Source organism: Hippopotamus amphibius, chromosome 2, assembly GCF_030028045.1.
Source record: "Hippopotamus amphibius kiboko isolate mHipAmp2 chromosome 2, mHipAmp2.hap2, whole genome shotgun sequence".
In the NCBI taxonomy this organism is placed as follows: Eukaryota; Metazoa; Chordata; class Mammalia; order Artiodactyla; family Hippopotamidae; genus Hippopotamus; species Hippopotamus amphibius.
In genome coordinates, this window is record NC_080187.1 from 6,703,707 (window position 1) to 6,730,698 (window position 26,992).

A 26,992-nucleotide genomic window follows, 5' to 3' on the forward strand; every position below is an offset into this window, starting at 1 on the left:
CAGGCAGAAATAAGAGAGGTGGCGGCCCCTGTTCCGGAGACGCAACGAGCCCCTGGGGACTCGACGTGGGGCGCTGGGGCCCGAGAGCATCCCCTGGGCGCTGGCCGGAGGAGGGGACAGGGCGGTGGCGGCCGGGGACGTCCCGGGCTCCGCTCACCTGGTCGCGGCGTTCTGCGTACCAGGCAGGGCCAGGCCCTCGTCGGTCCGGAGCTGGACTGGGGCCGCCCCTGATCGGAGAGACTCGGCCCCCGAAAGCAACCGGCGGCAGCCCGGAACTCACCTGCCGTCGCAACCGAGCCACCGCCGCCTGTCAGTCAAGCGAGCCCTCCAAGGCGCGGTGCGGGGTCGTGAGGCCCGGCTGGCCGCGCCCCGCCTCCTCCCCCTCGGCCGCCCAATCGGGAGAGGCCGACGCCAGGGATGGGGGCGTGGTCAGATGAACGGTGCTGGTCGGGGGCGGGGCCGAGGGCTTGGGGCGGGGCCGGGCAGGGCCGGCGCTCTGACCTCACTGCTGCGCGCCGGAAGTACCCCTAGATCTCGGCACAGCAACTCGGCGGCTAGACAGCGGGGCCGGCGCGATTATGCCGGTCACCGGGAAGACTTTCCGCCGGCGCCGGGTCGACTCGGAGTCGGAGGAAGATGAACAGGACTCAGAGGAGGTTCGGTGCGTTTGGGGCGGGCTTCCACAGGGAGGGAGAGAGAGGCAGCCTAGGGGGACTCACCACCCGCCAGGCACCTCGTTGACAACATTGCTAGCTTTGAGTCGGGCTGTCATCGCCTTCTACGAACGAAGAAACTGAGGCTCCTAGGGATGAGGCCGCCGCCCCAAGGTCTCATGGTTGCGAGAGATGCCCCTGGACCACAGAGGTGCAGCGGATCACACCCCCGTTGGGTCTAGACGCAGAGTCACCCTCTGGACCACTGCGGGCGTCTCGGCAGCGGGGCAGGGGTGTCCGTCGAAGCTGCCTTTTGACTCTGAGTTCCGTGGAGGGTCTCTAAGCCTGTGTATTGCCTTTTTTTTTTTCTTTTTTCTTTTTTTAAGATTAAAACTGGAAGAGACCCGAGAGGTGCAGAACTTGAGGAAGAGGCCGAATGGGGTGAGGTGGGTACCGCGTGAGGAAGAGGACCCGGAGGATGGGGGGGGGGGAGAGGGGGTGGCGATGACTGAGACACCACATCCCCGCACTCCCCCACCCCCGCCCGGGTCGCTGTCACACGTCTCCTCAGACATAGCCCCTTGTCTTGACACACTTTACACCTTGTAAGGCCTGGAGAGGGGTCCAAGGGTTTTTTTGCAAATGTTTATCCAGGATGTGTCCTGAGCCTTGTCGTCTTGAAGTTTGCTCCAGAGGTACAGAAACAGGTCATTGACCAGTGTTTTTATTACACCCGATTAATTGTGAAATGCACACTGATTGTTAAGAATTTGGGAAAACTTAGAAAAGTGTAATCAAAATAAACAGTACCTATAATCCTCCCGTAGAGAGGTGACCAGTGTTAACATTTAATGTTCTTTCCTGTCTGTTTTCTCTCTCTTTTGTAAAGACTGTGAGCAGCTTCACTTTTATTCTGTGCTTCGGTAGTCCCCTCTTATCCACTCGGGCTATGTTCCAAGACCCCAGTGGATGCCTGAAGCGTGGATAGTACCGAACCTTATGTAGACTATTTTTTCTCATACTGATGGGTGGGTGTTGTACTGTATGGACACTCAGGACAAAGGGATGATTCACCTCCTCTGCGGGATCAGGCACAGATAGTGGCAGAGATTCATCACACTATTCAGAATGGCTGGTAATTTAAAACATGAATTTTTTATTTCTGGAATTTTCCATTTAATATTTTTGGACTGCAGATAACTGACACTGTGGAAAGTGAAACCACAGATAAAGGGAGACTACTATATTTTCTTTCTTTTTAAAAAAATGTTATTTATTTATTCATTTAGGCTGTGTTGGATCTTTGTTGCTGCACATGCACTTTCTCTAGTTGTGAGCAGGGGCTACTCTTCGTTGTGGTGCATGGGCTTCTCAGTGCCGTGGCTTCTCTTGCTGCAGGGCACGGGCTGTAGGCGCACAGGTTTCAGTTATTGTGGCACATGGGCATAGTAATTGTGGCTTGCAGGCTCACTAGTTGTGGCGCACGGGCTTAGTTGCCCCACGGCATGTGGGATCTTCCCAGACCAGGGATTGAACTCATGTCCCCTGCATTGGCAGGCGGATTCTTAACCACTGTGCTACAAGGGATGGGACTACTGTAATTCAATTCATGATATTGTGGGCATTCATCCACATTGTGGGTAATTGTTTCCAAAACCCTTTTTAATAGCTGCATAATATTCCATCAGATGTACATATCATAATTTAACTTAGCCTTTATTTTGGGACCTGTAGGTCATTTTGTAAAATTTCCCCATTAAATAAGGCTGCAATAGTGTTTTCCTACATTTGTCTTTAGCTTCATTTTCCCTGAAGACAAAATCTTAGAATTGAGATTTCTAAGCCAAGATAATGCTAAATGACTTTAGAGGAAAATGTACCACTTAAGACACCACTACCCTCACCTCCAGCATCTAGAGTGTTTTTTTGACCCTGTTATTCTCGTAGGCTTTTGCAGCTGCCTTTGGTCCACCCCTCAAATCTCACCCTTGCACCAATGTTGCAACCTAAAGACTTCCTAAATGTTTCTTCTTATCTCTGAATTGTGCCATTTCTTTCTCCCCCCGCTTTTTGTTTTTTCTCAGTGCTGTAGCCCTGCTGGTGGGAGAGAAAGTACAAGAAGAGACCACTCTAGTGGTGAGTTGGAGGGTCCTCCCTGGGCAGTGGGAAGATGTGGCTGCTTTTCAGTGGGTGATAGTGTTTTCTTTAAAAAAAAAATCCAGTGCACATTATATAGATGCTTCTTCTCAATGGTGTTTGCTTTCCACAGGATGATCCCTTTCAAATGAAGACAGGCGGGATGGTGGACATGAAGAAGCTAAAGGAAAGGGGCAAAGATAAGTAAGTGCAAAACCAGCTGAGATGCAGATTCACCTGCAGCCCCTGCCTGGGTCTGTGTTCCCCCAGGGAGCTGGGGCCTGCTGCAGCTTTAATGAGACATCTTGAAATACCCTTTGTGCTTTGTAAAGGGTATGTTGTTTAAAAACAAAACAAAACTTCTTCAAAAGTTAACTTAGAGTGATGTGGGTAGGCACTTCTCGTAAAGGTGCATCGTATATTATCTTTCAAACCCATGTGGAAGTTGTTTTTCTTTTTTGAGAAAAACATAGAAACACAATTATAAAAACCCTACAAACAAGCTTCACTGTTCTCTTTTTTTTAGGATAAGTGAAGAGGAGGATCTCCATCTGGGGACGTCGTTTTCTGCAGAAACCAACCGAAGGGACGAGGATGCCGACATGTAGGTGTCTGTCTGTTCAGCAGTGAGCGATTGGGGGTGGGCTCCAGCCAGGTAGAGTCCAAGATGTTTAGTCACAGATGGCATTTCTTGACTTACCCTGAGACAGCAAATTTGGCCCCTCTTGTGCCCCTGTGCCCCCTTTCTCCACCCCCTCAGGCTTGAGAACTTTGAAAAACTCAAACATTCTTTAAAAGTGTGATTCTTGGAATTTTAGATTCCTTGACTAGTAATATTCCACCCCACCCCACCCCCAAATTGCAGGAATAAACATTGGACTTGCCCGTTTTTCATTTTGCCAACAAGGCTGTTAAACAAACAACTACTATCTACAATTATCTTTTTGTCTTCTAAGAACCTTACACATGATGTGGTAGGACAGAATCTCATAATAGGGGTTCGTGCTTTAAGTTGAAAAATTTTAGCTTGATTTAAAAACTCAAGTTATTTTTATTTTTCTCCTTCTCCACGGAATGATGGCAATTTCATCATCAGCCATTATGGCTCTGTGGGCCAGTGCTGGGGACCACTCATGTAAAAGACACCAGTCGTGAGCTTTCCTGTCCCTCCCTGAGGCCTGTGGGTATCTCATTTCAGGATGAAGTACATTGAGACAGAGCTGAAGAAGCGGAAAGGGATCGTGGAACACGAGGAACAGAAAGTCAAGCCAAAGAATGCAGAGGACTGCCTTTACGAACTGCCAGAAAACATCCGGGTTTCCTCAGCAAAGAAGACTGAGGAGATGCTGTCCAACCAGATGCTGAGCGGCATCCCGGAGGTGGACCTTGGCATCGAGTACGTTTCAGACCCGTGGTCGCGCCTCTCCCTGCCCCCAGGCGGAAGGACGAGCCTCTGCTTTCCAGTTAAAAGTTAAAGGGACTGTTTCTTAACCCGTCTCCTTGGAAACCCACAGATACAAACTGTCTTCTGTGGCAGCCTGAGATGGTTGTTGCCAGGAGTTTCTCTGAAGGGTTGGTCAGAAGTAGTTAAAGAGACAAGGGATTCTGACTGCTGCAAGCAAAAGTATTTGTTTTTATTTAGCCTTTGTTCCCAGCACTCAGCCCTTCTCTTCAGGTCCTGTGTTTTTCTGCTTTATTCTAGCAAGAGCAATGATAAAGGCTCACCCACCCCATGAACCTCCTTTCATTTTTACTATAAAGCATCCGCTCTAAAGGGGGATTTTTGTGGAGGAAATACAGTGGTCAGAATTGTCTTCGGGCGTGATAGAAAGCTGGGAGACTTCTGGGTTCTCACCTCATTTTTGGCCTTACTAGCTTTGAGCCTTAGGCAGTTTACCTGACCTCTGGCTCCATTTCCTCTCAATTAGAAGAGAGTAACTGCTGCGTTTCCAGTGCTGTGAGAGCTCTACGACAGCCTGACTGCAAGGGAGTTGGTAAACTGTAGAGAGCTGTGTCCCAAGAAAGATGACATCCTTATGCAGTGGGGGGGCTGCCAGCCCCTTTAGTCAGTTCCATCTGAGGCCCAAAGGTGCAACGATCTCACTGTGGTGTGGTTCTTTTCTCCCCATAGTGCTAAAATAAAAAATATCATTTCCACGGAGGATGCCAAGGCCCGTCTGCTGGCAGAGCAGCAGAACAAGAAGAAAGACAGTGAGACATCCTTCGTGCCCACCAACATGGCTGTGAATTACGTGCAGCACAACCGATGTAAGCGCCTCGTCTCTGGGGAAGCACTGGGTTGAGGTCCCTGGGTTCCCATGGTCTGCGTGACACATTCCCTGGTCTCTTTTGGTCCAGTTTATCACGAGGAGCTCAATGCTCCCATACGGAGAAACAAAGAAGAGCCCAAAGCCCGACCCTTGAGAGTGGGGGACACGGAGAAGCCGGAGCCTGAGCGTGAGTCCAGCCGAGGCCTTGGGTGCCCAGAGTGGCCATGGCCCAGGGCATGGGGGGGTGGGGAGGGACTCAGCAGGGGTGGTGCTTGGGCTCTGGAGACAGAGCATCTGGGTTCTAGTCCATTCTCAGGACCATGGTCACGTGCCTTCTGCTTTCCCAGCCTCAGTGTCCTCACCTCTTAAATGGGGATAGTAATAGAGCTTACCACTTGGCATTGCCCTAAGGATTCACTGGGCTGTCAAATATAATAGAGACTCAAAAAAATTAGCATATTTCAATAAGAAAAAGTAAACTAAAAGTTACTCATAATCTCACCACCCAAAGACGGCCCCTGTTATCATTTTTTTAATAAATTTATTTATTTATTTATTTATTGGCCATGTTGGGCCTTTGTTGCTGCACTCAGGCTTTCTCTAGTTGCAGGGAGCGGGGGCTACTCTTCGTTGCAGTGCACAGGCTTCTCATTGCTGTGGTTTCTCCTGTTGTGGAGCATGGGCTCTAGGTTCAAGGGCTTCAGCATTTGTGGCACGTGGGCTCAATAGTTGTGGTTTGTGGGCTCTAGAGCACAGTCTCTATAGTTGTGGCGCATGGGCTTAGTAGCTCCATGGCATGTGGAATCTTCCCAGACCAGGGCTTGAACCCGTGTCCTCTGCATTGGGCAGGCAGATTCTTTTTTTTTTAAATAATTTTATTTATTTATTTATTATTTTGGGGGGGTACACCAAGTTCAATCATCTGTTTTTATACACATATCCCCGTATTCGCTCCGTTCCTTGACTCCCCCCACCTCGAGTCCCCCCCACCCTCCCCAATGGCAGGTGGATTCTTAACCACTGCCCCACCAGGGAAGCCCCCATGTTATCATTTTTATGTATTTTTATCCCTCAGTATCCGTGGGGGTCTGGTTCCAGGACCAACACCAAAATCTGAGGACGCTCAAGTCCCACAGTCGGCCCTCCGTATCCACGGCTTCCAACCGAGCGTTGTAAATGCAGCACTACCCAGCCTGGGGTTGGTTGAGTCCATGGATGCGGAACCTGGGGACACCAAGGGCCACCTGTATGACCTTCCCCACTTTTGAAAAATATACATATACTGTGAATAGGATCTCCACAGCTTTTTAGTGTGCTCTGCCTGTCTCTCCATGACAGTAAATACATTTTCCCTTTCAATGGTCGTATCACGTTTTGCTGTATAGATAGATGTCCTGTAGTCTAACCGGTACCCTCTGGTAGGATACATGTTGTTTCCCATTTTTCCCTGTTTAATGATGATCATTCTTGACTGTATCATGTCCTTAAGCTGCCTTCTGAGAACTTGCCAAATGAGCCTCTAGAAATGTGATGCTAATTTGTTCTTCCACCAGCAACATCCGGCAGTGCCCCTTTCCCACGTGCTCACCAGCACCAGGCAGTGTCAGTTTTGTCATCAGCAATGGGATGATTCTAAGGAAATGCTAAATTTGCTTCTGAAAATCGAGGCCTATTGCTCTGTTTCTTCCTTCCTGCTTCAGAAATTATTTTCTGTAACACCTTGGCTGTTGTAGTCTTTGATTCCCAAAGACCTTCCTGTTATTAATACCTAGTAAGCAGGGACTTTGGAGGCACCAGACTTGGGTTCAACTCAGCCTGCCTTTACTTTCTGAGTGACTGAGCAAATCAGCTAACCTGTCTGAGCAGAGGTGGTAACCTGCCCCTGCTAGGATTGCTGGGGCGGGGCGGGGCGGGGGGGGGGTGGTGGTGAAAGGAAGTCATGTCTAAAAGGATTTAGTGCCATGCCTGGTATGTTGTCAAGCTGTCAGTGAAACACAGCCACTGCTGTTCACCTGGTCTAGCCCTGAAGTCAGCATATTTTGGCTGGCACCTGACTCCACCATGTTTACTGCTTTTCACCCAATAACATATACTTACTGAGGCTACTGTGTTCCTGTTCACTAGGGTAGGCACCAGGGCTCCTGTAGGGAATGAGACAGGCATGGTCATCCTTCCAGCACAGCAAAGAGCTTTTCCTCTTTTCCTTCTCAGGGTCCCCTCCCAACCGCAAGCGTCCTGCTAACGAGAAGGCCACAGACGACTATCACTACGAGAAGTTCAAGAAGATGAACAGGCGGTACTGAGGGAGGCTAAAGGGGAGAGGTGCAGAGTGGGATGTAAATAGTGTCAGTCACTCCCTTTATCTCCATGATAAAGGCTTCCTGGACAGAAGCCTGCTCATCAACTAGCAGACAGTTCCCCAAACAGACTCTGGCAGTCCTGCTGCTTACCTGAGGGAGTTTTCACGCACTGAATTTGTAACCTTTTGAAACAATGTGTAGTTTTCCTATTTGGGGACAAACTCTATTCTTGTGAGCATTATTAAATCTCCTTTGTAAATATATTGACTTTCTCCTAATATTTGCCCTGGGTGAGGAGGAAAGAGCTGTGTGTTTCAGGGTGAGATAATACCCTTTAGATTGTGCTTTTATTATTAGATATGCAGTCACATCTCCTACTTTCAAGTATCTGGAGTGGGATTCAGAAATGTATCCTTCACTGTTTACAGTGGATCCAGATGACAGCAGAAAAATCTAGGATGAGATCAAAGGGACACTGGTATTTCCTGACTTTTACAAAGTTACCTGTTTCTTTTCATTAAGAAAGAAGAAACAATTTCTATCACTTTAAGTATTAAATATGAAATGGACCCAGCCGTGTTGTTTGTATCGCGTCTCCTTATACCAGCGCTAGGTAATGTGTTCAGAGTCTGGGGGTTGGGCAGCTCAAAAGCAAAATTCAGTCACTGAGGGTGGACAGGCTCCAGTCTCTGAGATGTCACACATGGCACACGGCTGCTGTCATTCTTCCTGAGGTGGTCACACAGGTTGTGATGAGGAGAGAACAGATCGGTTGACTCCTGGGCTGATTTAAAACCGGTATTGCGTGGTTAGAGAATGTGGCTCCGGAGTCAGATCTGAGCCCTGCTCACGGCTTCCTTAAATCCTTGGACCAATCCGTGTGCCTCGGAGCCTCACTTTTCTCATCTGTGAAACAGACATTTTCTTTTGTTCCCCTTCACTCAGATGCAAGGGCAGTGAAGACAGGAATCACATGCACCTCATTTTTTTTCTTGAATCCCCAAAATCTAGTCCATAGTCGATCCTCAAAATTATGAATGAATGAATGAGTGGAAGTGTCATTACCTGCAAGAGACCTGACCAGCACTACCTTATCCAGGTGATGAAGGTCAACATCAACGGTCATAAATCATGTTGACTGTATGTACGTTTGATATGATGTTATAAAATAGCACTTTATCTCTGTAAGCAATGTTCCTCCCCAAACCTGTAACTCCAGTCTAATCATAAGAAAAGCATCAAATTCCAGTACTTGGGGATCCTACGAAAGATTTGACCAGTACTCCCCCCAAATTGTCAAGGTCATCAAAACCAAGGAAAGTTTGAGGAACAGTCACAGCCAAGGGGAGCTAAGGAGACATGACAACTAAATATAATTTGGGGGACTTCCCTAGTGGCGCATTGGTTAAGAATCCACCTGCCAATGCAGGGGACACGGGTCGAGCCCTGGGCCAGGAAGATCCCACATGCCCCAGCGCAAAGCCACGCACCACAACTACTGAGCCTGCACTCTAGAACCAACGAGCCACAACTATTGAGCCCACGTGCCGCAACTTCTGAAGACGGAATGCCTAGAGTCTGTGCTCTGCAACAAGAGAAGCCGCCATAATGAGTAGCCCCCGCTTGCTGCAACGAGAGAAAGCCCAGAATGCAGCAACAGACAATGCAGCCTAAATAAATAAATACATACATATTTAACTATAACATGATATCTTTGATGGGATCCCGGATCAGAAATAGGACGTTAGGTAAAAACTAAGGAAATGTGAAGAAACTTTAGTTAGTTACAATATACAAATATGTTTATTAATTTTAACAAATGTAACATACTAATATAAGATGTTAATAACAGGAAACTGTGCAGGTAGGGGTGTAGTAATATGGAACCTCTCCCTACTGCCCTCTCGACTTTTCTATAAATGTAAAACTCTTCCCAAAAAAGTTTTATTAAAAGGAGAAAAAAGATTGAACCTGGTGTACCCCCAAAAAATAAAAAAAAAAATTAAAAAATTAAAAAATAAAAAAAAAAGGAGAAAAAAAAAATGGGCCCCTCCAGCGGCCACAGCGCCCAAAACAGGAAAGGGCTCTGCCCTTGATAAAGATGGCGGCCGCCGGCGTCGGAGGAGGTCTGCCCCCCACAAAGATGGCGGCCCCGGCGGGAGGAACCGGAAGTGCAATCTGGCGGTAGCGCCGGGCTGCGGTAGGCGCGAGAACGCGCGGGGCGGCGCGGGTCCGGGTATGAAGCTGGGCCGGGCCGCGCTGGGCCTGCTGCTGCTGGCGCCGTGGGCGGTGCGGGCGGTGGAGCCCATCAGCCTGGGACTGGCCCTGGCCGGCGTCCTCACCGGCTACATCTCCTACCCGCGCCTCTACTGCCTGTTCGCCGAGTGCTGCAGCCAGAAGCAGAGCCTCAGCCGGGAAGGTAGGATGGGGCGGGGGCGGGGGTCAGAGGCGGGGGTCCAGGAGGCCCGGGAGCCCGGGCCGTGCCGAGGCCGGCGGGGCCCGGACCCGGAACTGCAGTGCGGGATGGGGCCTGGCTCCCGGGCCACGACCACAGGCAGACCGGACTTTGGTCGGAGACCTGCGGACGCCGGCCGCTGTTCGGGCACCTTCGCGCAAAAAAGGGCCGTGTGGACGATCGGACACTTCCTCCGGAGGGTTTTACTCCTTCCTCGCCGGCTGGTGGGGACTTTTCCGGCGGGGGTGGGAGGGACAGCGTGGGGGTGAGTGGGGCACGCTGGTGGCGGAGGCGCTGGAGCCAAGGGTCTCATCAGGCAGGAGGGCTCGGGAATGGGCAGGACTAGCAGAGGGAGGGCCTCCTGGACCCACCTGAGCCAAGTGCTCACCTACCTCCGCGTCTCACTAGACGCCTGCAGAGCTTAGCGGGCTTTACCGGCTTTCACAGGAGCCTGTAAACTGGGCTGCATTTTGCCAGGTGTGGCCCTCTGCTCCCCCGCCTGACTGGCTTTGTTTTTCCCAGCGCTGCAGAAGGATCTGGACAGCAAGCTCTTCGGACAGCATCTGGCAAAGAAAGTCATCTTAAATGCTGTGTCTGGCTTCATAAGCAACCCGAAGCCCAAGAAACCTCTCACCCTCTCCCTGCACGGGTGGACGGGCACCGGCAAAAATTTTGTCAGCAAGATCATCGCAGAGAATATTTACGAGGGTGGTCTGCACAGTGACTATGTCCACCTGTTTGTGGCCACGCTGCACTTCCCGCACATCGCCAACATCACCCTGTATAAGGCAAGGGCCGAATTTTGGAATCCTTCCTGGACGATGCTTGGGCTTGGGGTTTCTTTGCTGGGGAATGGGAGTTAGAAATTCCACGTTGAAATGAGTGAGCCCTAAAGACGTGTCAGTTCCCCTTTCAAAAGTGTGGCTGTTACAGAGGGTTGGAGATGCAGGGAGCAGTTACACCGTCAAAGCTTGTGGTTGTTTCTGAAAACAGACTCAGTGTGGTGTTCAGTAAGTGGGGTCATAGGACTTGAGAGATGGACATAATCAAATCCAGGTAAAGGTCTTCAAATCTAACACGTTTTATAAAAGAGGAAACGTTTCTAGGGAGGCCTGAGTTTGCTTTTACAGTTTAACTCCCTGATGAACAGTCTGGCTTTGGCGGCAGGCCCACCTGGATGTGAGCCCTCAGCCTCCTACTTACTAGCTGTGTAATTGTGGGAAAGTCGCCTGACCTCTCGGAGACTCAGGTTCTTCACCTGTCCGATGGCAGGTGTGAGGATTTCTTGAGGTCTGTCTGTCAAGTATGTAACTTGGTGCCCGGCACAGGAGTGTTCAAATCAATGTTAACTGTTGCCTTTTTTAATCCTCACTTGTGCGAACACATTTTTCCCTTTGGCTTGGGTGGGCATCTGGGTCAGCAACCATCCAGAAGTCCCTGGGATGTGGGGCTTTCAATGCTACAGCCGGGAAAGTTCCAGGCAAATAGGGATGAGTTAGTCATCCTAGCTAGCATTCCATCTTCACTGTTGAATACTGTGTGAGTTTGAGCAAGTTACTTAACCTCTCTGCACCACAGTCTCCTCGTCTGTGAAACAGGGAATGCAGCAGTAACCACTTTGATGGGTTTTGGAAGATCACAATAAAACAGTGTGTGAACAGTGCTTAGAACAGCGTCTTGCCTGTAATGAGTGCTCGATAGACATTCTCCTCCATTGTTGTCTGTAAGTGGGAGGAGCAGAATGGGAAGACCTTGGCTGCTGGAGCCTGCCAGACCTGAAGGAATCCTTGTTTATTTATTTTTTAATTAATTAATTAATTCTTGGCTGTGTTGGGTCTTTGTTGCTGTGTGCGGGCTTTCTCTAGTTGTGGCGAGCGGGCGCTACTCTTCATTGCAGTGCATGGGCTTCTCAGTGCAGTTGTGGAGCACAGGCTCTAGGCGTGCAGGATTCAGTAGTTGCAGCATGCAGGCTCAGTAGTTGTGGCACACGGGCTTAGTTGCTCTGTGGCATATTGGATCTTCCCGGACCAGGGATCAAACCTGTGTCCCATGTGTTGGCAGGCGCATCCTCAACCACTGCACCACCAGGGAAGTCCGGGAATCCTGTTTAAACAGTGATTTGCTTTGTGGCCTTGGGCAAGTCACTTCAGCTCCCTAAGGTTCTTGTTCTGTAAATAGAGATTAGTCCATACCTACAGAGCAGAGTTACTGCTTAGATTAAATATGTACCCATGGAACATTGTAACCATGGTCCAAGTAGCCAAGCAAAACCCCAAATCATAAGAAGTCAAGACCTACATTGTAGCTTCCAGAATTTTCCTCAGAAACAAATAGCTAATTCTTCCTCACCTTAGGGGGAAAATCCAGGAAAGCATAGACCCATTGCTCAAATTTCTGTTGAAAAGGGTCCTTTTTCCTTATCTTGATTGCTTAATATAAGGAGCACCTAAATATGTTCTTTGGGAATATTCCATTTAAGCAAGTGTATTTCAGCAGCTGCAGGCATTGTTCCAGAAGCTCAGGAGTGTTGCCTCACCACACTCATCCCCGAGTGTGTGCGTTCTTGGGTCCTCCTCACTTCCCCCAGCGGAAAGTTAGAGCCCCTTCTCCAGGCTGTTCTAAGGACTGAATGAGAGAAAAGCTTACTTGGTCTCTGCCTTCTTCCAAGAAGGCTGGTGTACACAGGGTATATATTAACATTGTCATTTTGATGACAGAGGACCAGCAACTCAGTGACACAGTATTGATGTGACATATCACAGGACAAGAATTATAACCAGAGTATGGGGCCTTGGAATCGGGCCGGCTGGGGTTCAGATCTTAGCTGTGTCACATACTAACTTCGTAATCTTGGGCCAGTTGATTATGCTCCCTGTGCCTCAGTTTCCTTATCTGTAAAATGGGTATGATAATGCCCACTACTGGGGCTGTGGTGAGGAACAAAAGAGCTTGTGTCAAGTTCTTAGCACAGTGGGGTGCACACAGTAGGCACTCCGTAGATGCAGCCTTTGTAGACGCAGTTGTAGTGTTTACAGTGCTCACGCTGGTGGTTTCACTGCTCTTCTGAGAATCTGTATTGGCTCTTCCCCCTCGCCATTCAGGATCAGTTACAGTCATGGATTCGCGGCAACGTGAGTGCCTGTGCGAGGTCCATCTTCATATTTGATGAAATGGACAAGATGCACGCCGGCCTCATAGATGCTATCAAGCCTTATCTAGACTATTATGACAACCTGGATGGGGTCTCCTATCAGAAAGCCATCTTCATATTTCTCAGGTAAAGTTGGGGCTGGGACATGGTTGAAGAGCTCTGAGCCTCAGCCTGGGGGCTTCAGGGGAAAAACCCCAGTCCTTATTCTTTTGCAGCAATGCTGGAGCAGAAAGGATCACAGATGTGGCTTTAGATTTCTGGAGAAGTGGAAAGCAGAGGGAAGAAATCAAGCTCAAAGACATGGAGCACGCTTTGTCTGTGTCGGCCTTCAATAACAAGAACAGTAAGTGGTGGTCCAGTGGTTAAGACTCCGTGCTTCCAATGCAGGGGCCGTGGGTTCCATCCTTGGTCAGGCAACTAAGATCCCACATGCAGTGATGCGCGGCCAAAAGAAAAAAAAAAAAGGAAGAAAGTAAGTGGGGCCACCCGTTCCCCGCCTTTACGATCCCACATCCCTAAGTTTTAAATTGACAGCCTCACCATCACCTGGGAGCTGGTTAGAAATGCTAGTTCTTGGTCCCTTCCCCAGGCCTACTGAGTCCAAATTCCTGAGGTAATCCGTGCTAACAAACTCCAGGTGACTTTTACACACATTCAAGTTTGGGAGATGCTGTTTTCAAGAAAGAGGGACATGGTTGATCATCCAGATCTTGAAAATTCATTTCCTGTTGTCTTCAGCCAGATCATTTTCCTTTGTAAAAGCAGGTGGTGGAACAAGGAAGGCCGCTGGGGGGCCTCTGATGGGGGAGATGGGCCCGTTAGGTCCCTTTCTTTCTGTGCGTTGCCCTAGAACCCTGAGGGTCTGTGCCCGAGAGTAACGGCCAAACAGTGGTTGGGCCCTTGTTCTGTCCTGGGCACTGTGTGAAACTCTCTACCTGCATATAACCTTTAATCTCCCCAATAACTTCATGGGGCAGAAACTATTATTGTCCTCATTTTATAGATGAGAAAACTGAGGCTCAGAGAGAGAGAGAGCACCTTGCCCAAGGACACACAGCCTATCAGGTATCTCTATTCCGGAGCCTGAGCTTTCACTATCAAGCTCATTGCTTTGCCGGTGACCTGACACATTCACCTTTGAACCCTTGGATTGGAAAGACACCATGTTGGAGACTGACTCACTGGCTAAAATCCATGAACCATGTGGGTTGATGCTACCATTCTTTGCTCGGGTTTGTTCTTGAGATTGTAAAACAGAATGTCTCCTCTGAAACAGGCTTGCCAAGAAATTCACACTACAGGGTTACCAGAACAATAATGGGGTGTTTTATGTCCATTCGTACAAGTGGAATATTACTGTGAAAAGCAAAATATTTTGTAACATGTTGAGTAGATTCTTGGCATGCCAGAAGTATGAACACGTGCTGTAGATGTCTCAGCCCCTGAACACTGCAGCAAGTGAGGCCACTTGCCTAGAAGCCACGTTCTGGGTTACAGAGGGATTCCAGAGCATCAGCTTCAGAACTGGGTGGGCCTGGCTCAGCCACGTCCTGACTCTGGCCTTAGGCAAATGGCTGAAGTCTTTCATTCATTCACTCAACGTATTTGTTGAGCACCTACTAGGTGTCAGGCACTGGTCCAAGAAGTGGGGACACAGCAGTGAGCCAGAACAGAAATCCTTGCTTTCGTGGAGTTTACACCCTAATGATAATAAGTAAGGAAACGTGTCAGAAGATGGGACCCATGTCTATGTAGAGGGAGAGATTTATCTTCCCGTTTCCTCACAATAGGGAAAAAGTAAACCAATAAAAAGGGGGTGGGGGGGTGGGAGGAGAGTGAGCTGCAGTTTTAAATAGAGTGGTCAGGGAGGGCTCACTGCGAGGGTGACATCTGGACTGACGGGAGGAGTGAGGTGGTCCTGTGGACACGGGAGAGAAAAGCATTCCATCAGAGGGAACAGCACATGCGAGGGCCCTGAGGCGGGAGTGTGCCTGGTCCAGGATAAACACAGGAGAACAGGAGGTCAGATAAGAGGTGGAGCTTGGGGTGGGGTGCAGAACATGGAAGGCCTGGGGAACCCCAGGGGGGCCTTGGGCTTGGCTCCAAGTGGAAGAGGGAGCCGCTAGAGGCTTTTGAGCCAAGGGCGCCATGATCGGACCTTGTTTTAACAGGACCACCTGGCTGCCAGGTGGAGAACAGACTGAAGGTGGCAGGGGCGGGAGGCCAGCGAGGAGCAGCTGCAGCAACCCCGGGGGAGATGCTGGCGGCTTGGCCCAGCATGACAGCCGTGGTGGGGTGGGACATGCTCAGACGGAGATGTATTTTGAAGGTAGAAACAGTAAGATTTCCGGAAGGACTGTGTGTGGGAATGGGAGAGACAAATGGAGGGTCTGGCCTGAGCACGTGGCAGGGTGGCTCTGGCGTTGAGGGGGCGGCCTCGGAGGGAGGGTGGGAGATGAAGAGGGGCGTGTCCAGCCAGTGATGACGCGTTGGAGGCATCAGAGCAGAGAGTGGAGCAGGCGGCTGAAGTTCCAATGCAGCCCCGGGGGGCGGCCAGGGGGAGGATACAGCCTGGGGAGTGGTCAGTCAGTGGTTTGTGAAGTCACTCCTGAGCTCCCTTCCCGGCTCTCTGTGTGGCAGGTGTCTGCCGTCCTGACTCCCAGGCTGATTAGGCTTCCGCTCTCCTTGCCTGATCGCCAGGCTCAGTGCTCAGGGCCCTGGCACTACCTGGAGTCGCCTGTTTACTGGCTTCCTAGGTGGCTGGTCCGCATCTGCCTGGCTCTGTGCTCCATCCCTGGCCTTGGGCATGCCTGGCACAGGGCAGGCCTGCAGGAGGCGAGCTGGCCAGGGCTGTCGCGCTTGCTACCGCTCAGTGCTCGGTTTAGTTCTTTCCCACCCCATTCAGGCAGTCAGATGTTTACTGAGCACCGGCTGTGTGCAGAGCACTGTTGGGCAACAAAAGAATCAACCCCAGATGTGATGTGATTGATGGTGAGAAATGTGTATTTCGTCTTCACCCGCACCTTCTGGCACAGAGCTCGTGAACCCTTGGAGTTTCCAAGTGGTAAGAGCCATAAAGGTGTCCCGATATTCTTAACGAACTGCTTTCAACCACGCTGGAGTTTGTATTAACGAGGTGACTTTTGGAAAATACCTAAGGGTGGGCGCTGGTTTCCAGGGGAACCTCCCTTGATTGGAGGGTTGGAACGTTCCGTCTCCAGCCCTTTTAGACCTCACAGGAGGGGAGGGGGACTGAAGGTTGAATCAGTCGCCAATGGCCAATGATTTAATGAACGATGCTTCTGTAAAGAATTTTCCATAAAAACCCTAAAGGACAGGGTTGGGAGAGCTTCCGGGTTGGTAAACACGTGGAGATCTGGGGCGAGTGGTGCGCTCAGAGGTCATGGAAGGGTCACACCCCTTCCCACGCGCCTTGCCCTGTGCATCTCTTCCGGCTGGCTGTTCCTGAGTTACATCCTTTCATAATAAACCAGTGATCTAGTAATAAAATGTTACACTGAGTTCTGTGAGCTGCTCTAGCAAATTAATTGAACCCAAGGAGGGGGTCGTAGGAACCTCAGAAGCACAGGTGACAGCGTGCAGTTTCGCTTGGTGGTTGAGGGAGGGGACTGAGCCCTCAACCTGTGGGATCTGACAAGAGTCTCCAGGTACAGAGTGTCAGAACTGAGTTGAACTGTAGGACACCCGGGTGGTGTCAGAGAATTGCTTGGTGGTGTGGGGGGAAACACAGGTTGGAACTGGTGTCAAGTCAGATCCGGATGCAGGTCCAGGAGTGAAGCGGCAGAGTGGAAGGGAAACAGTTCTCATGAAGAAGCGCTGGATGTGACCAGCGGGTGCTGCGTGGTCTCAGAGGAGGGAGTGTGCGGGTCAAGAGGCTGGGAGCCTGGGAGGACCCGTGACTGGGGGCGGAGCCAGGCCTCATCCCAGGCAGGTGTGTGCCCTGTGGCTGGAACAGAGCGTCGTCTTCACCCATTACTGAGGGTTCTAGCTTTCGGCCCCCCAAACACTCTGGAGCTGGAGGGCGTGGACATGCGCGGGCAGCAGCAGTGGGTCTCTACCCTGTTTGCTAACCCAGCCGCTGGAACCCCAGCCAGGCGCAAATTTCCAAGAAGCTTCTCACCTTTCACTTTCTGCGAACCTGCCAATCTGTGAGTCTGGTCCCTTCCTGCTCGGCCTCTCTGCTTGTTCCGGGTGGGTGGTGAGCCTCTTTCCCACCTGAGATGTGTGGGTCACGTGTTGAGAGGCCTCCCTGCCCACGGTGGCGCCACCCTGGCCCCCGGCTCACACAGCAACATCACTCCTTGCAGTTGCGCTGGGCGAGCTCACTGTTAAGTCGGCCTGCTCTTTAGTCTGTGAGCCCATGAGGGCAGGTGCGGGGCTCCATCTTCTGCTCACCACCCAGCAGATGTGTGTGGATGGGTGGACGGACAGATGGACGATGGATGAACAGCACCTCTTTCTTTTCCCAGGTGGCTTCTGGCACAGCAGCTTAATTGACCGAAATCTTATTGATTATTTTGTTCCCTTCCTCCCCCTGGAATATAAACACCTAAAAATGTGCATCCGAGTCGAAATGCAGTCCCGAGGCTACGAAGTTGATGAGGACATTGTAAGCAGAGTGGCCGAGGAGATGACATTTTTCCCCAAAGAGGAGAGAGTTTTCTCTGACAAAGGCTGCAAAACTGTGTTCACCAAGTTAGACTATTACTATGATGACTGATGGCGCCAGCGCTGTGGCTTCCCGCATCCCCGCTCCGGTCCCGGAAGAGGGTTGAGATGAATTCTTCCTGTGTGACAGGGCAGGCGTTTTCCTGGGCATCATTTTTATCCAACAGAGGCTGTGGGCCGTCAGTGACAGATCCCAGATGGAAACAGCCCCAGAGCCTGCAGAAGGGGGAGGAGCCAGCCCCCAGCCCAACCGTGCCAGGGCTCATGATTTTCTAAAAATCATGTTTTAATTTCAAGTGTTTCTGTTTCAAGGAAGGATGAATCAGTTTTACTGAAAATGTGGTAATTTTATTTAAAATGGTTTTTAACATTATGAAGAAACTTCACTCTTAAGTTGTTGGCTTTGTGTGTTTTTTTAAGTTCCTGTCATTGCAACATACACCATGATGTCTTTACTGCAAAAGAAGCCCAAGCCCGAGTCCTCGGCCTGTCTTCTGTAGGATGGTGTGACTGGGGACTGAGGCTGGAGCAGAGAGCAGATCTGTCCCACAATGACCATCGCAACGGCAGTGTTTAGATAGGACAAGTGTGCAAGGGGACACACTCAGGCCCGTCACAGATAAGACCTAAATGTCCTTCCAAGAGTTTTCATCACAGCAGCGTTGTGAACCTTGGGAATGATCTTAGTAACACTGTGAACAATATGTTAGAAACAATTTCCTGGAAAGAAAGAAACGCATCTGCAGCTCCTCACTGGCCTGCCAGTGAGCTTTGCAAAGACCCTTCTCTGCTTTCCGTTCCTGAGTGAGCCATGCACTCTGTGGAAGGTTTTGCCATATTTTCTTAAAAACTTACTCACTGATTACTAATTTTCATCATGTTTAATCAGAACGCCCCCAAATCTCTAGGAAAGGTTAGCTGCCCCCCAGGACGCTGAGACTTTTTATTTAGTAATGCAAACAGCTACTGTTTTACAGTAAAATTGTGCATGATTCGTAAATACATTTTTAAAGGTGAAAACACACCTCCACTCGAGGCCTTCCCTTATGTGCTTAAGCTGGGAATTTAGACCTAACAGTACAGCCCAGGCTGGAATGGAGGAGAGGGCAACACGGCCCCTGAGGGTCCCGGTGGCTCCGGCTTCCAGCTCAGCTGCCCAGGGTGTCGCACTCCGTCAAGGGGGGTCATGGAGCTCCTGACACCCAGCCGTGGAATTCATTCAAGTCTAGAGACATGCCCCCCGCTGAGAAGCCAGTCAGGAGCACAGAGCAGCATAGGAACCTAAACATGCCTCGTTTTGTGCAACACGTGTGTGCCTACGAGGGCTCCTGTGGGGTATGAGCGTCTGCAGGGGCACTTTTCAGCCAGCACAGACGACGGGGTGGACTCCTCTGCCTCATGGCGACCCACCCACCCAGGCCCCCTAAGGCAGCGCTGAATGTAGGAAAGTGCTTGATGTTGACCTGAAGCTGGCCTGCTGTCACATCCCCAGGAGTCATGGATGAAGGCTAACCAATTCATCCGAAGGTGGCAGCCCCAGCCCCTGGGAGTCCCTATTTAGGGAACACGGGTCCCCTGACTCCCCTTGGAAAGTTCAGTCTTGGAGATGAGTCTTGGGGTAAAGTAGACGCAACATTAGCCTAGGACCCAGACGGACAAGGGCAGCCTCATGGGACAAGCACCTCCAACCGGGAAATAAGGGGAGTTGGGTACTGTGATGGTGAAGAGGGTCTCAACTTTCTAGAAAGGGCTCCATCACCAGTCCTGGGAAGAGTTGGTGTTAACAAGTCACTGACAGATAAGAGTCCAGGTTAAGGGCCTAAGCTGACATCTGGTTAACGTAACAAGGATTTCATTATTTACCACTTCTGGGCCGGAAGACCAGGCAAGGAGATTTCCTGGTCTGAGCTCGGCCTTGCTCAGGTTCAGAGTGGCAGCCATAAGTCATGTTTTTAGTGCCTCAGTTTCCTTCCTGTGTTGATTTTAGGAGAATATATTTGTTAGAAAGAAGACCAGCTCTTTCTGATGATATTTTCATCCATGAAAATTCAATGGCGTATAACCCATCATCTCATCCAATTTAACTTTGTATTTGGGGATAACAGTCCATAAGGTAGATATTGATTCTGTATGAGGTAAAGACTGCCAACCAGCTTGTCCGGGGTACGGTGAGCCTGATACACCTGAGTTGTTATTAATTTTTAAAATATTTATTTGGCTAGCATCGGGTCGTAGTTGCAGCATGCAGGATCTTTCATTGAGTTGCGGCACAGGGACTTCTCTTTAGTTGTGGCCAGAGGGCTTTGTTGCCCCGAGGCAGGTGGGATCTTAGTTCATTGAGCCTGTGTCCCCTCCACTGAAAGGCAGATTCTTTTTTTTTTTTTAAGCTCTTTATTGGAAAATAATTGCCTTACCACTCTTGTACCAGCTTCTGAGGCACACCAAAGTGAATCAGCTGTATCTATACACATATCCCCATATCCCCTCCCTCCTGCGACTCCCTCCCGCTCTCCCACTCCTGGCCCTCTTAAGGCATCACCCATCATTGAGTTGATCTCCCTTTGTTATACAGCAACTTCCCACTAGCTAGCTATTTTACAGTTGGTAGTGTATATATGTCTATGCTACTCTCTCACTTCAACCCAGCTTCCCCTTTGTCCCCTGCCCCCCCAAGAAAGGCAGATTCTTAACCACTGGACCACTAGGGAAGTCCTGACACCTGAGTTATTGAAGAGACTTTATTTGGAGCTCAAACTTTTCAGAGCCAGAAAATAAACAACTAGAAAAAAATCTGCAAGTGGCATCTCACATGATAAAATTTACACTTTATTATTTGACATTCAGTAGGTCAATTCAAGCTCGTCTACATCTTACATGAGGTGGGGAGGCTGGGCCAAGAGCAACCATGGCTTTTTCAAGTTGCAAATCAGTAACAGCAGTCCAAAGGTAGCCAACATGTGCTGAGTTTACTGCATCGCTGTAAACAAAAAATCTTATCTCCTCCTGATCAGACACCCAAAAGGTAATAAAAGAAATATAGGTTAGCTCCAACTTGAGAACATGTACTAAAAATTTTAAGCCTCACCTTGGAATTTTTTAAAGACTAAGGCACTGGCCAGTTTATTGTATGTCAATTGTATCTCAATAAAAGTTCTTAAAAAAAAAAAAAGACTAAGGCATTGGCATGTCACAGGAACATTCATTCCGACATCTTATGTATAAAAAAGCTGCATGTTCTCATTACACGGCTGCAGTTGCACTGCAACTACAAGATAGAACGATCCGCATGGGCTGGAATCGAAGTCTTTCTTCCCAGTGGCCAGGGCAGCCTGGCACTGCCACACAGGGCAGCATCCTCAGATGACACCCAGGACCAGCCACGACCATCTGTCTTAAGAGTATCTGATAAAGGAATAGGCAATTATTCCTTCCCATGTTTTAAAATAAGCAATGTCCTATATTTCTAAGATTCAGAAGTAAAAACGTTATAAAAATATACGTATCCTTGAAAACTCGAGCACTTCTAATGTATGATACTTCCACGTTGGCAACGCAAAACCTGCAAGCTGACTGTCATCCGCGGAGAAGAATCATGTCCTACGGATTTCAGATGGTTCATGGAGTCAAGTGAGAGACCGACCCACGTGTAAACTGTAACAGACAAACATTTCACTGTGGGAACCAAGGACTCAAACTCAAAGCCAACAGTCATGTCTGATCCGACTCTAGGGATGATATGGTTGCGGGGACATCTAGCCGTGGCTGAAGTTCAGGAGTAAAAATGGTACAAGGAAGGCTGCAGTCAACACCAGGTGAGAGCTGGGAGAAGGGATTCCATGACCAGGGTTATCAGCAGCAGCAAAGCCACAGCCAGATGGAGAGGTCCTGCCCATTCTGCTCAGCTGCAGGGCCCTGGCGTGGAGCCCCCACCCCGAACGCAGACAGCTTGCCCAGTCATGGGCTCGGCTCCTCCCACAGGACACTGTGCCTGAAGGCGCCACCGATTTTACCGGAAAATACTTCAAGTCAGTGAACGCGCTCTGTAAAGAAAAAGAACTAGAGAAGAATGTTTCTGGCAGGTGAAAACCCAATGTTCCCCGGATCGCGGCCGGGCCCTCAACCTCCTTCAGTTCAGCTTCTGAGGTGTGGGTCCCGTTGGGTCAGAAAGAGTCCTTGGTCTCATCACACAGCTGTTTTCAAGGCACTTCTGTCAAGGTCAGTTAAGTGTGGGGGGGATTTCCTAAAGTTCCTCTTAAACCGCAATGAACACCTGGGTTGCTGTCATGTTGCAAAATGACTAGCACACTTGAGAGATGAGCCTCATTTCACAAATCACCCCTTAGAACCATCTGTACCGCACCAGTCCACAGGTGCAAATGTGCAGACCTCGAAGAGGTCTTCAAAGTGCTTGAAAAGGCCAGGCTCCAGGTTCACTGAGCTCCCAGCCACGTCTCACGCCACCCGGGTGAGAACTCAGTGAAAATCCAGCCGTGACTGCACAGTCTTGCAGCCCTTGTCTGAGTATATTTTCTCGTCTTTAGGGAAAAACGTCATTTCCTCTGCCACTCTAGTGACGACGTCTTCGTCAACGGCAGAACCGCGGTCCTTCATCTCCGCCCGCACGCACATCTTCACGTGTCTGTACTCCAAGGGCAGGAAGGGGATGAAGTAGTCGATGAGGTTTCTGTCTATCAGCCCACTGTGCCACAGGCCACCTGGGAAACAAGGCACAGCTGGGCTTCCTGCCTGCCACTGTCCCTGTCCCCCGGCCAAGCTTGTTGCTCTAACAGGGCCCAGCACGGTCTTCATGTCTGGAGCCCTCAAGATGCTCTTTTTGTCAAGCCTGATGTAAGGATTGGTTGGCTACCCCTGCTAACTGGCTTCTAAAATAGAATGCCCTCCAAAGAGTCCCTACTTCAGCCAAGCCACGGAGGCCAGCGGATTGTGTGGCTTTGTGAAAGGCTTAAAGAGACAGACAGCGACGCTGCTGGCAGGGAGAAGGGCTCCTCGCCTGGGGAGACTCACTGTGTTTGTTATTGAAGACTCCGACCGACAGCACCGGCTCCAGGTCTTTCAACTGGATGTCTTCCCTCTTTCGTCCCGCCCGCCAAAAGTCAAGCGCTGTCTTAGTGATGAGGTCCCCACCTGCATTGCTGAGTTTGCCAAAGAAATGAGCATTAAAATCACATATTAAGACCTCTCCATCTAATCAGGAAATGTACTTGCTCTAAGGTTTATTCCTCCCCCCCTTTTTCTTGGCTGCCCCATGTGGCTTGTGGGATCTTAGTTCCCCAACCAGGGATGGAACCCAGGATCCTAACTCCTGGACCGCCAGAAAATTCCCTAAAATTTACTCTTAACCAAGGAATATTTACTAAGTGCTACTGGACAAAGAAAAAAAAAATAGCGTCTGCCCTCAGGAGCTGAAAATCTGCTTTTTCAGGGACTTCCCTGGTGGTGCAGTGCTCAAGAATCTGCCTGACAATGCAGGAGACACAGTTTCGAGCCCTGGTCCAGGATGATCCCACATGCCACGAAGCAACTAAGCCCATGTGCCACGACTACTGAGCCTGCGCTCTAGAGCCCACGAGCCACAACTACTGAGCCCGTGAGCCACAACTACTGAAGCCCACATGCCTAGAGCTACAGTCCGTGCTCCACCAGAGAAGCCATCACAATGAGAAGCCCGCACACTACAATGAAGAGTAGCCCTCAAATAGAAAAAATAAAAAATAAAAGAGTAGCCCTCACTTGCCACAGCTAGAGAAAGCCCACTTAGAGCAATGAAGACCCAAAGCAGCCAAAAATAAGTAATCTTTAAAAAAAAAAGAAGAGAAAAGAAAATCTGCTTTTTCAGAACTTGGCTCATAATGCTATAAGTTTTTATAACCCTAAGAGACATGTGCAAGTAATGAAACTGCCTATTATCAGCAACTATTTCCTGCTTTCATTCTCTTCCTGCCCCTGCTCTGTGCCACGCTGACACCAGCAACCCCAACGTAAAACAAGTCCACACGCCACTTTTGCCAGGCTGGCGCTTTTGTCCCTGGGACCTGCTGAGGTCGCCAGGACCTCATTCGAGCCCTGGGAGAATGAAGGGCTGTGTGACCCCCGAGAAACACCTCCCACTGACCTGAGAAAGATGAAGATGGCTTTCTGGTAAGACACACCATCAATCTGCTCGTAGTAATCTAGGAACGGCTTGATTGCATCAATGACTCCCGGGTGCAATTTATCCATCTCGTCAAATATGAACACGGAGCTCGCACACGCACTCACGTTACCCCGAATCCACCTCTGCAACTGGTCCTAGACCGACCATAAAAGAAGAAATAGGAAACGGGGACTCAAAGGATGTGCCGAGGGGAGCAGAAGCACTACGATGTTCGTCATGCTCCGGAAGGTGAAAAATCAGAGCTCTCTGGGGTTTAACGAAGAAAAACCACACCCTAATGTCCACTAACCACGTAACAGCTTTTCCAGAACTTCATCTATAAAAAGTGGAAACTGGCAGAGAGACAGGTGCTAAAATGCAAATAAGTGTTTTCGTAACTCAAATGATGTGTCGAATGTGACTTTTTAAAGGTAGAGGAGGTATAAGATACATGAGTATTTATCATTTCACTGTTAACCAACCCGTAATTTTCACCTCCCTGTGGCTGGAAATCTCCCGTTAACTTTACCAGACATACTGAGGAATAAGAAACTAGACTAAGACTGGCACAGCATCCCAAGACCAGTGCCTTTTACTGGAGCAGTGGACAAAGGCGCTGACCTAGATGACATTTCACAAAAAGCGTTTGTTCCTGTACTTCTAGGGATTTGTGACAGAATTTGGTAAATAAGAAAATCATTCTCTTTTTAGCAGTCCTCCGTGTCTTACAGTTTATATGGCAAACATCCACTTTCACTTTCTGCTTGTTTCTACTCCTTTTTTCAGTCCCCACCTAACAGTAGGAACACTGACTTTTACAAGGTCGTCCATTAACATGAGAGCCCTACTGGACGACTTAACACAGCAATGCCAAGAATGTGAAGGACTGGAGAAACAAAGGGACTAACGCTAGTGAGGAGAAAAAAATCCTCTGGTCCACTAGGTGCAAAGGCCACGCAGAAGCTGCTGCATAGGTGGGGCCTTAAAGGAACCCGTGTCCAAACACGTTTGACCTGCTCCACGTAACCAAGGGCTGTGATGGGGATACTGAACATACTCACTACACACATGGCTACTCTGCAGACTGAGAGGCAGGAGATTTGAGTTCCAGTTTCTGGTTTGCCACAAAGTCACAGAGATTGTAAGGAGAAAGTTGCCTTGCCCCTCTTGGCTCCATCTTTTTAATGGAAATAACACCATCTACCCCACTGTATTATTTTGGAATCAGCGAAAAAAATAAGTTGTGGGAGAGCTGTGCCAATGGCAGATGGTTACCATGGAGGGGGAAGTGTGCCTTAATGCAGCAGGGGCTGGGGCTACCGCAGTGCAAAGGAGAAGCAGAGGCTGGAGTGGGGAAGCACGTGGCCCAGACGGGTCAGAGAGGCCAGAGGACTGGGATAACAGAATTCCTTGCCTGGTACAGTTTTATGTGCTGCACGTGAGGGAAGTGCAAGGTCGACACAAACAGGTGGACAAAGCTGCTCTTCAGGCCTTTTGGGTGAAGATTTTTGGCCACAATTTGGCTGACAAAATTCTTGCCTGTGCCAGCCCAGCCGTGTAAGGAAAGAGTCAGTGGTTTCTTGGGCTTTTTGTTGTTCTTGAAGCCAATCAGCGCCTTGAGAATCACCTCTGTGGCCAGATGCTGCCCAAAGAGCTTCTCCTCCAAATCCAGCCTGAGGGCTGTGGGAGCCAGCCCGAGAACAGAGAGAAACATACACGTTAAACATGCACCAGAGAAGCGGCACTCTCCCCAGCTGGCCAAAGTGAGAGGCACAGGTTGGCAAGTGGTCCAGCAGGGTCTCTGCCAAACCCCAGGGTTAGCAGTGAGGCAGAACCATGGGCTGCAGTCACACGACGCCGCTTCCAGGGGAACGGACTAGAGAAGGAAGCTAAATGTGTTCGCTCATCCAAGGATTGGCCCTCTCTCTACAGAGATGCTGGCTATGTCCCCAGTCACCCCTGCCGGTTGGTAAGAAAACCGAGGGCCAGACGTGGGCTTCCTGGGCAGACGCTACACATCTGAAAACTACTTAACAGGGCTTCCATGGTGCAGGAGGGCTCCTGCTTTCAGTTTCTTCTTACTATCATCCCAGGGAATCCGAATTTTTAGAAAGAAACTTGGGCAGCGCCCCACGATCTGGGGACTCTGTCCCTTAAGACACGGCTTCCGAGGCTGGAGTCCCGCCCGAGGCCCCACCCCTCCTCCCTCCCACTCCACCTCGGGGTGAGCGCGGGGCGCCGGGCGCTGACGCCCGCGGGGGTCCGTGCCCCGCGCCCCTCGAGCCCCCAGACCCGCCGTACCCGACGCGTTGAGCGGCTGCTTGTCGCGGCAGCACTCAGCGAAGCGGCAGTACAGGTCCTTGTACGACAGGTAGCCGGTGAGGGCCGACGCCGCCCCGATGGCGAGGCCCACGGTGATAGGCTCGAACGCCGCCACCACGTGGGCGGCCAGCAGCAGCCGCAGCGCCGCGACGCCCCCGAGCCGCGCAACCCGCGGCATCCCCCACTTTGCAGCCCGCCGCCACCACAGCGCGGGACGCCCCGGCGGCCGAGCGGCGGGACGGACTTCCGGTCTGTGCGTCACTTCCGCCCCGCAGGCCCGCCCACCCCATGGGCCGGCCCTCTTGGAGAGGGGCGTGGCTTTGCGTCTCCATCTTTGTGAGGGGCACGGAAGCGGTCTGCGGAGTCTCCTAGTTTCAGGTGACAGGCCTGGCTAGCTCTTTCGGCTTCGTTTTCTCACGAGCTGCTCAGCTCCTTCACGCTTTGCTGTGTCATCCCTCCCTTCACTGCCCCTGGAGCTGTCTGGAGCGTTTCTCAAGTCTCCCCACCTGCCCGCCTTCCTGAAACAGTTGCTGAGCGCTCTGGGTGCCCAGCCCCAGGCTGGGCACTGGGGCTACGCCAAGGCAGACGTGCCCTGGCCTGTACAAACCCAGAGCCCGTTCTTTCATTTAGCATGCTATGAGGCAGGCCCCTTGCTGGATGCTTGAGACAGCAGGGAGGGAGAGGGCGTTGGTCCCCGCCCTCTCGAGCTTCTAGGCTCTAGGCAGTCAATGGGCAAGGGCCAATACCGAGCCGTCAGAGAAGCAGGGAACGCTTTCCTCTAAACTGAGAATTAAAGGAGTTAGCCAAGCAAAATTGAGGGGTAGAGTGTTCTGTGCAGAGAACAGAATATGCAGGATGTGCA

The 26,992-nt window shown here is 50.4% G+C and overlaps 4 protein-coding genes across 14 annotated transcripts in view; 2 read left to right on the forward strand and 2 right to left on the reverse strand.

Moving 5' to 3' along the window:
- USP20 (ubiquitin specific peptidase 20) overlaps window positions 1-382 on the reverse strand; it is a 47,952-nt gene extending 47,570 nt beyond the window's left edge. The window contains exon 1 of one of the 5 annotated variants that reach the window (XM_057722406.1): window positions 281-382. The gene's annotated coding sequence lies outside the window, so the exon portion shown is untranslated. Of the gene's footprint in view, window positions 1-157 lie in introns of all 5 variants that reach the window. The other 4 variants (XM_057722403.1, XM_057722401.1, XM_057722405.1 and 1 more) reach the window with 4 other exon arrangements.
- A 147-nt stretch (window positions 383-529) lies between these two features.
- On the forward strand, window positions 530-7,932 carry C2H9orf78 (chromosome 2 C9orf78 homolog). 2 transcript variants are annotated; one of them, XM_057725084.1, is made up of 9 exons: window positions 530-661; window positions 1,040-1,099; window positions 2,738-2,789; window positions 2,923-2,993; window positions 3,316-3,393; window positions 3,988-4,185; window positions 4,921-5,057; window positions 5,148-5,246; window positions 7,271-7,932. In XM_057725084.1, the coding sequence occupies exons 1-9, from the start codon at window positions 579-581 to the stop codon at window positions 7,360-7,362; spliced, it is 870 nt and encodes a 289-aa protein (XP_057581067.1). In that variant the 5' UTR covers window positions 530-578; the 3' UTR covers window positions 7,363-7,932. The 2 variants fall into 2 exon arrangements, with proteins under 2 accessions (XP_057581067.1, XP_057581066.1); XM_057725083.1 differs by having other exon boundaries at window positions 533-1,099.
- Window positions 7,933-9,507: 1,575 nt separating this feature from the next.
- The window catches only part of TOR1A (torsin family 1 member A), a 46,986-nt gene continuing 29,501 nt past the window's right edge, over window positions 9,508-26,992 (forward strand). The window contains exons 1-6 of one of the 3 annotated variants that reach the window (XM_057722027.1): window positions 9,508-9,778; window positions 10,337-10,602; window positions 12,916-13,091; window positions 13,181-13,308; window positions 13,969-14,030; window positions 17,456-17,610. In XM_057722027.1, coding sequence (XP_057578010.1) covers window positions 9,598-9,778; window positions 10,337-10,602; window positions 12,916-13,091; window positions 13,181-13,308; window positions 13,969-14,030; window positions 17,456-17,479 — 837 coding nt within the window. In that variant the 5' untranslated portion in view covers window positions 9,508-9,597 and the 3' untranslated portion in view covers window positions 17,480-17,610. Of the gene's footprint in view, window positions 9,779-10,336; window positions 10,603-12,915; window positions 13,092-13,180; window positions 13,309-13,968; window positions 14,031-17,455; window positions 18,048-26,992 lie in introns of those variants that run through there. The other 2 variants (XM_057722026.1, XM_057722028.1) reach the window with 2 other exon arrangements.
- Window positions 20,031-26,368, reverse strand: TOR1B (torsin family 1 member B). 4 transcript variants are annotated; one of them, XM_057722023.1, is made up of 5 exons: window positions 26,110-26,368; window positions 25,223-25,488; window positions 23,788-23,963; window positions 22,680-22,807; window positions 20,031-21,694 (listed from the first exon to the last, which is right to left on the reverse strand). In XM_057722023.1, the coding sequence occupies exons 1-5, from the start codon at window positions 26,306-26,308 to the stop codon at window positions 21,681-21,683; spliced, it is 783 nt and encodes a 260-aa protein (XP_057578006.1). In that variant the 5' UTR covers window positions 26,309-26,368; the 3' UTR covers window positions 20,031-21,680. The 4 variants fall into 4 exon arrangements, with proteins under 4 accessions (XP_057578006.1, XP_057578005.1, XP_057578004.1 ...); XM_057722022.1 differs by having other exon boundaries at window positions 20,031-22,298; XM_057722021.1 differs by having other exon boundaries at window positions 20,034-22,369.

Bases quoted from the DNA above. Each gene is read 5' to 3' on its own strand.
- TOR1B (XM_057722021.1), bottom strand. From the start codon at position 26,308: ATGCCGCGGGTTGCGCGGCTCGGGGGCGTCGCGGCGCTGCGGCTGCTG. The intron at 23,964-25,222 runs GCAAGGAATTCT...TGGTCGGTCTAG, and splicing joins AGCACATAAAACTGTACCAG to GACCAGTTGCAGAGGTGGAT. The intron at 22,808-23,787 runs GTCAGTGGGAGG...TGGCAAACTCAG, and splicing joins GCCATCTTCATCTTTCTCAG to CAATGCAGGTGGGGACCTCA.
- C2H9orf78 (XM_057725083.1), top strand. From the start codon at position 846: ATGCCCCTGGACCACAGAGGTGCAGCGGATCACACCCCCGTTGGGTCT. The intron at 4,186-4,920 runs GTACGTTTCAGA...TTCTCCCCATAG, and splicing joins GAGGTGGACCTTGGCATCGA to TGCTAAAATAAAAAATATCA. The intron at 5,247-7,270 runs GTGAGTCCAGCC...TTTCCTTCTCAG, and splicing joins GGAGAAGCCGGAGCCTGAGC to GGTCCCCTCCCAACCGCAAG.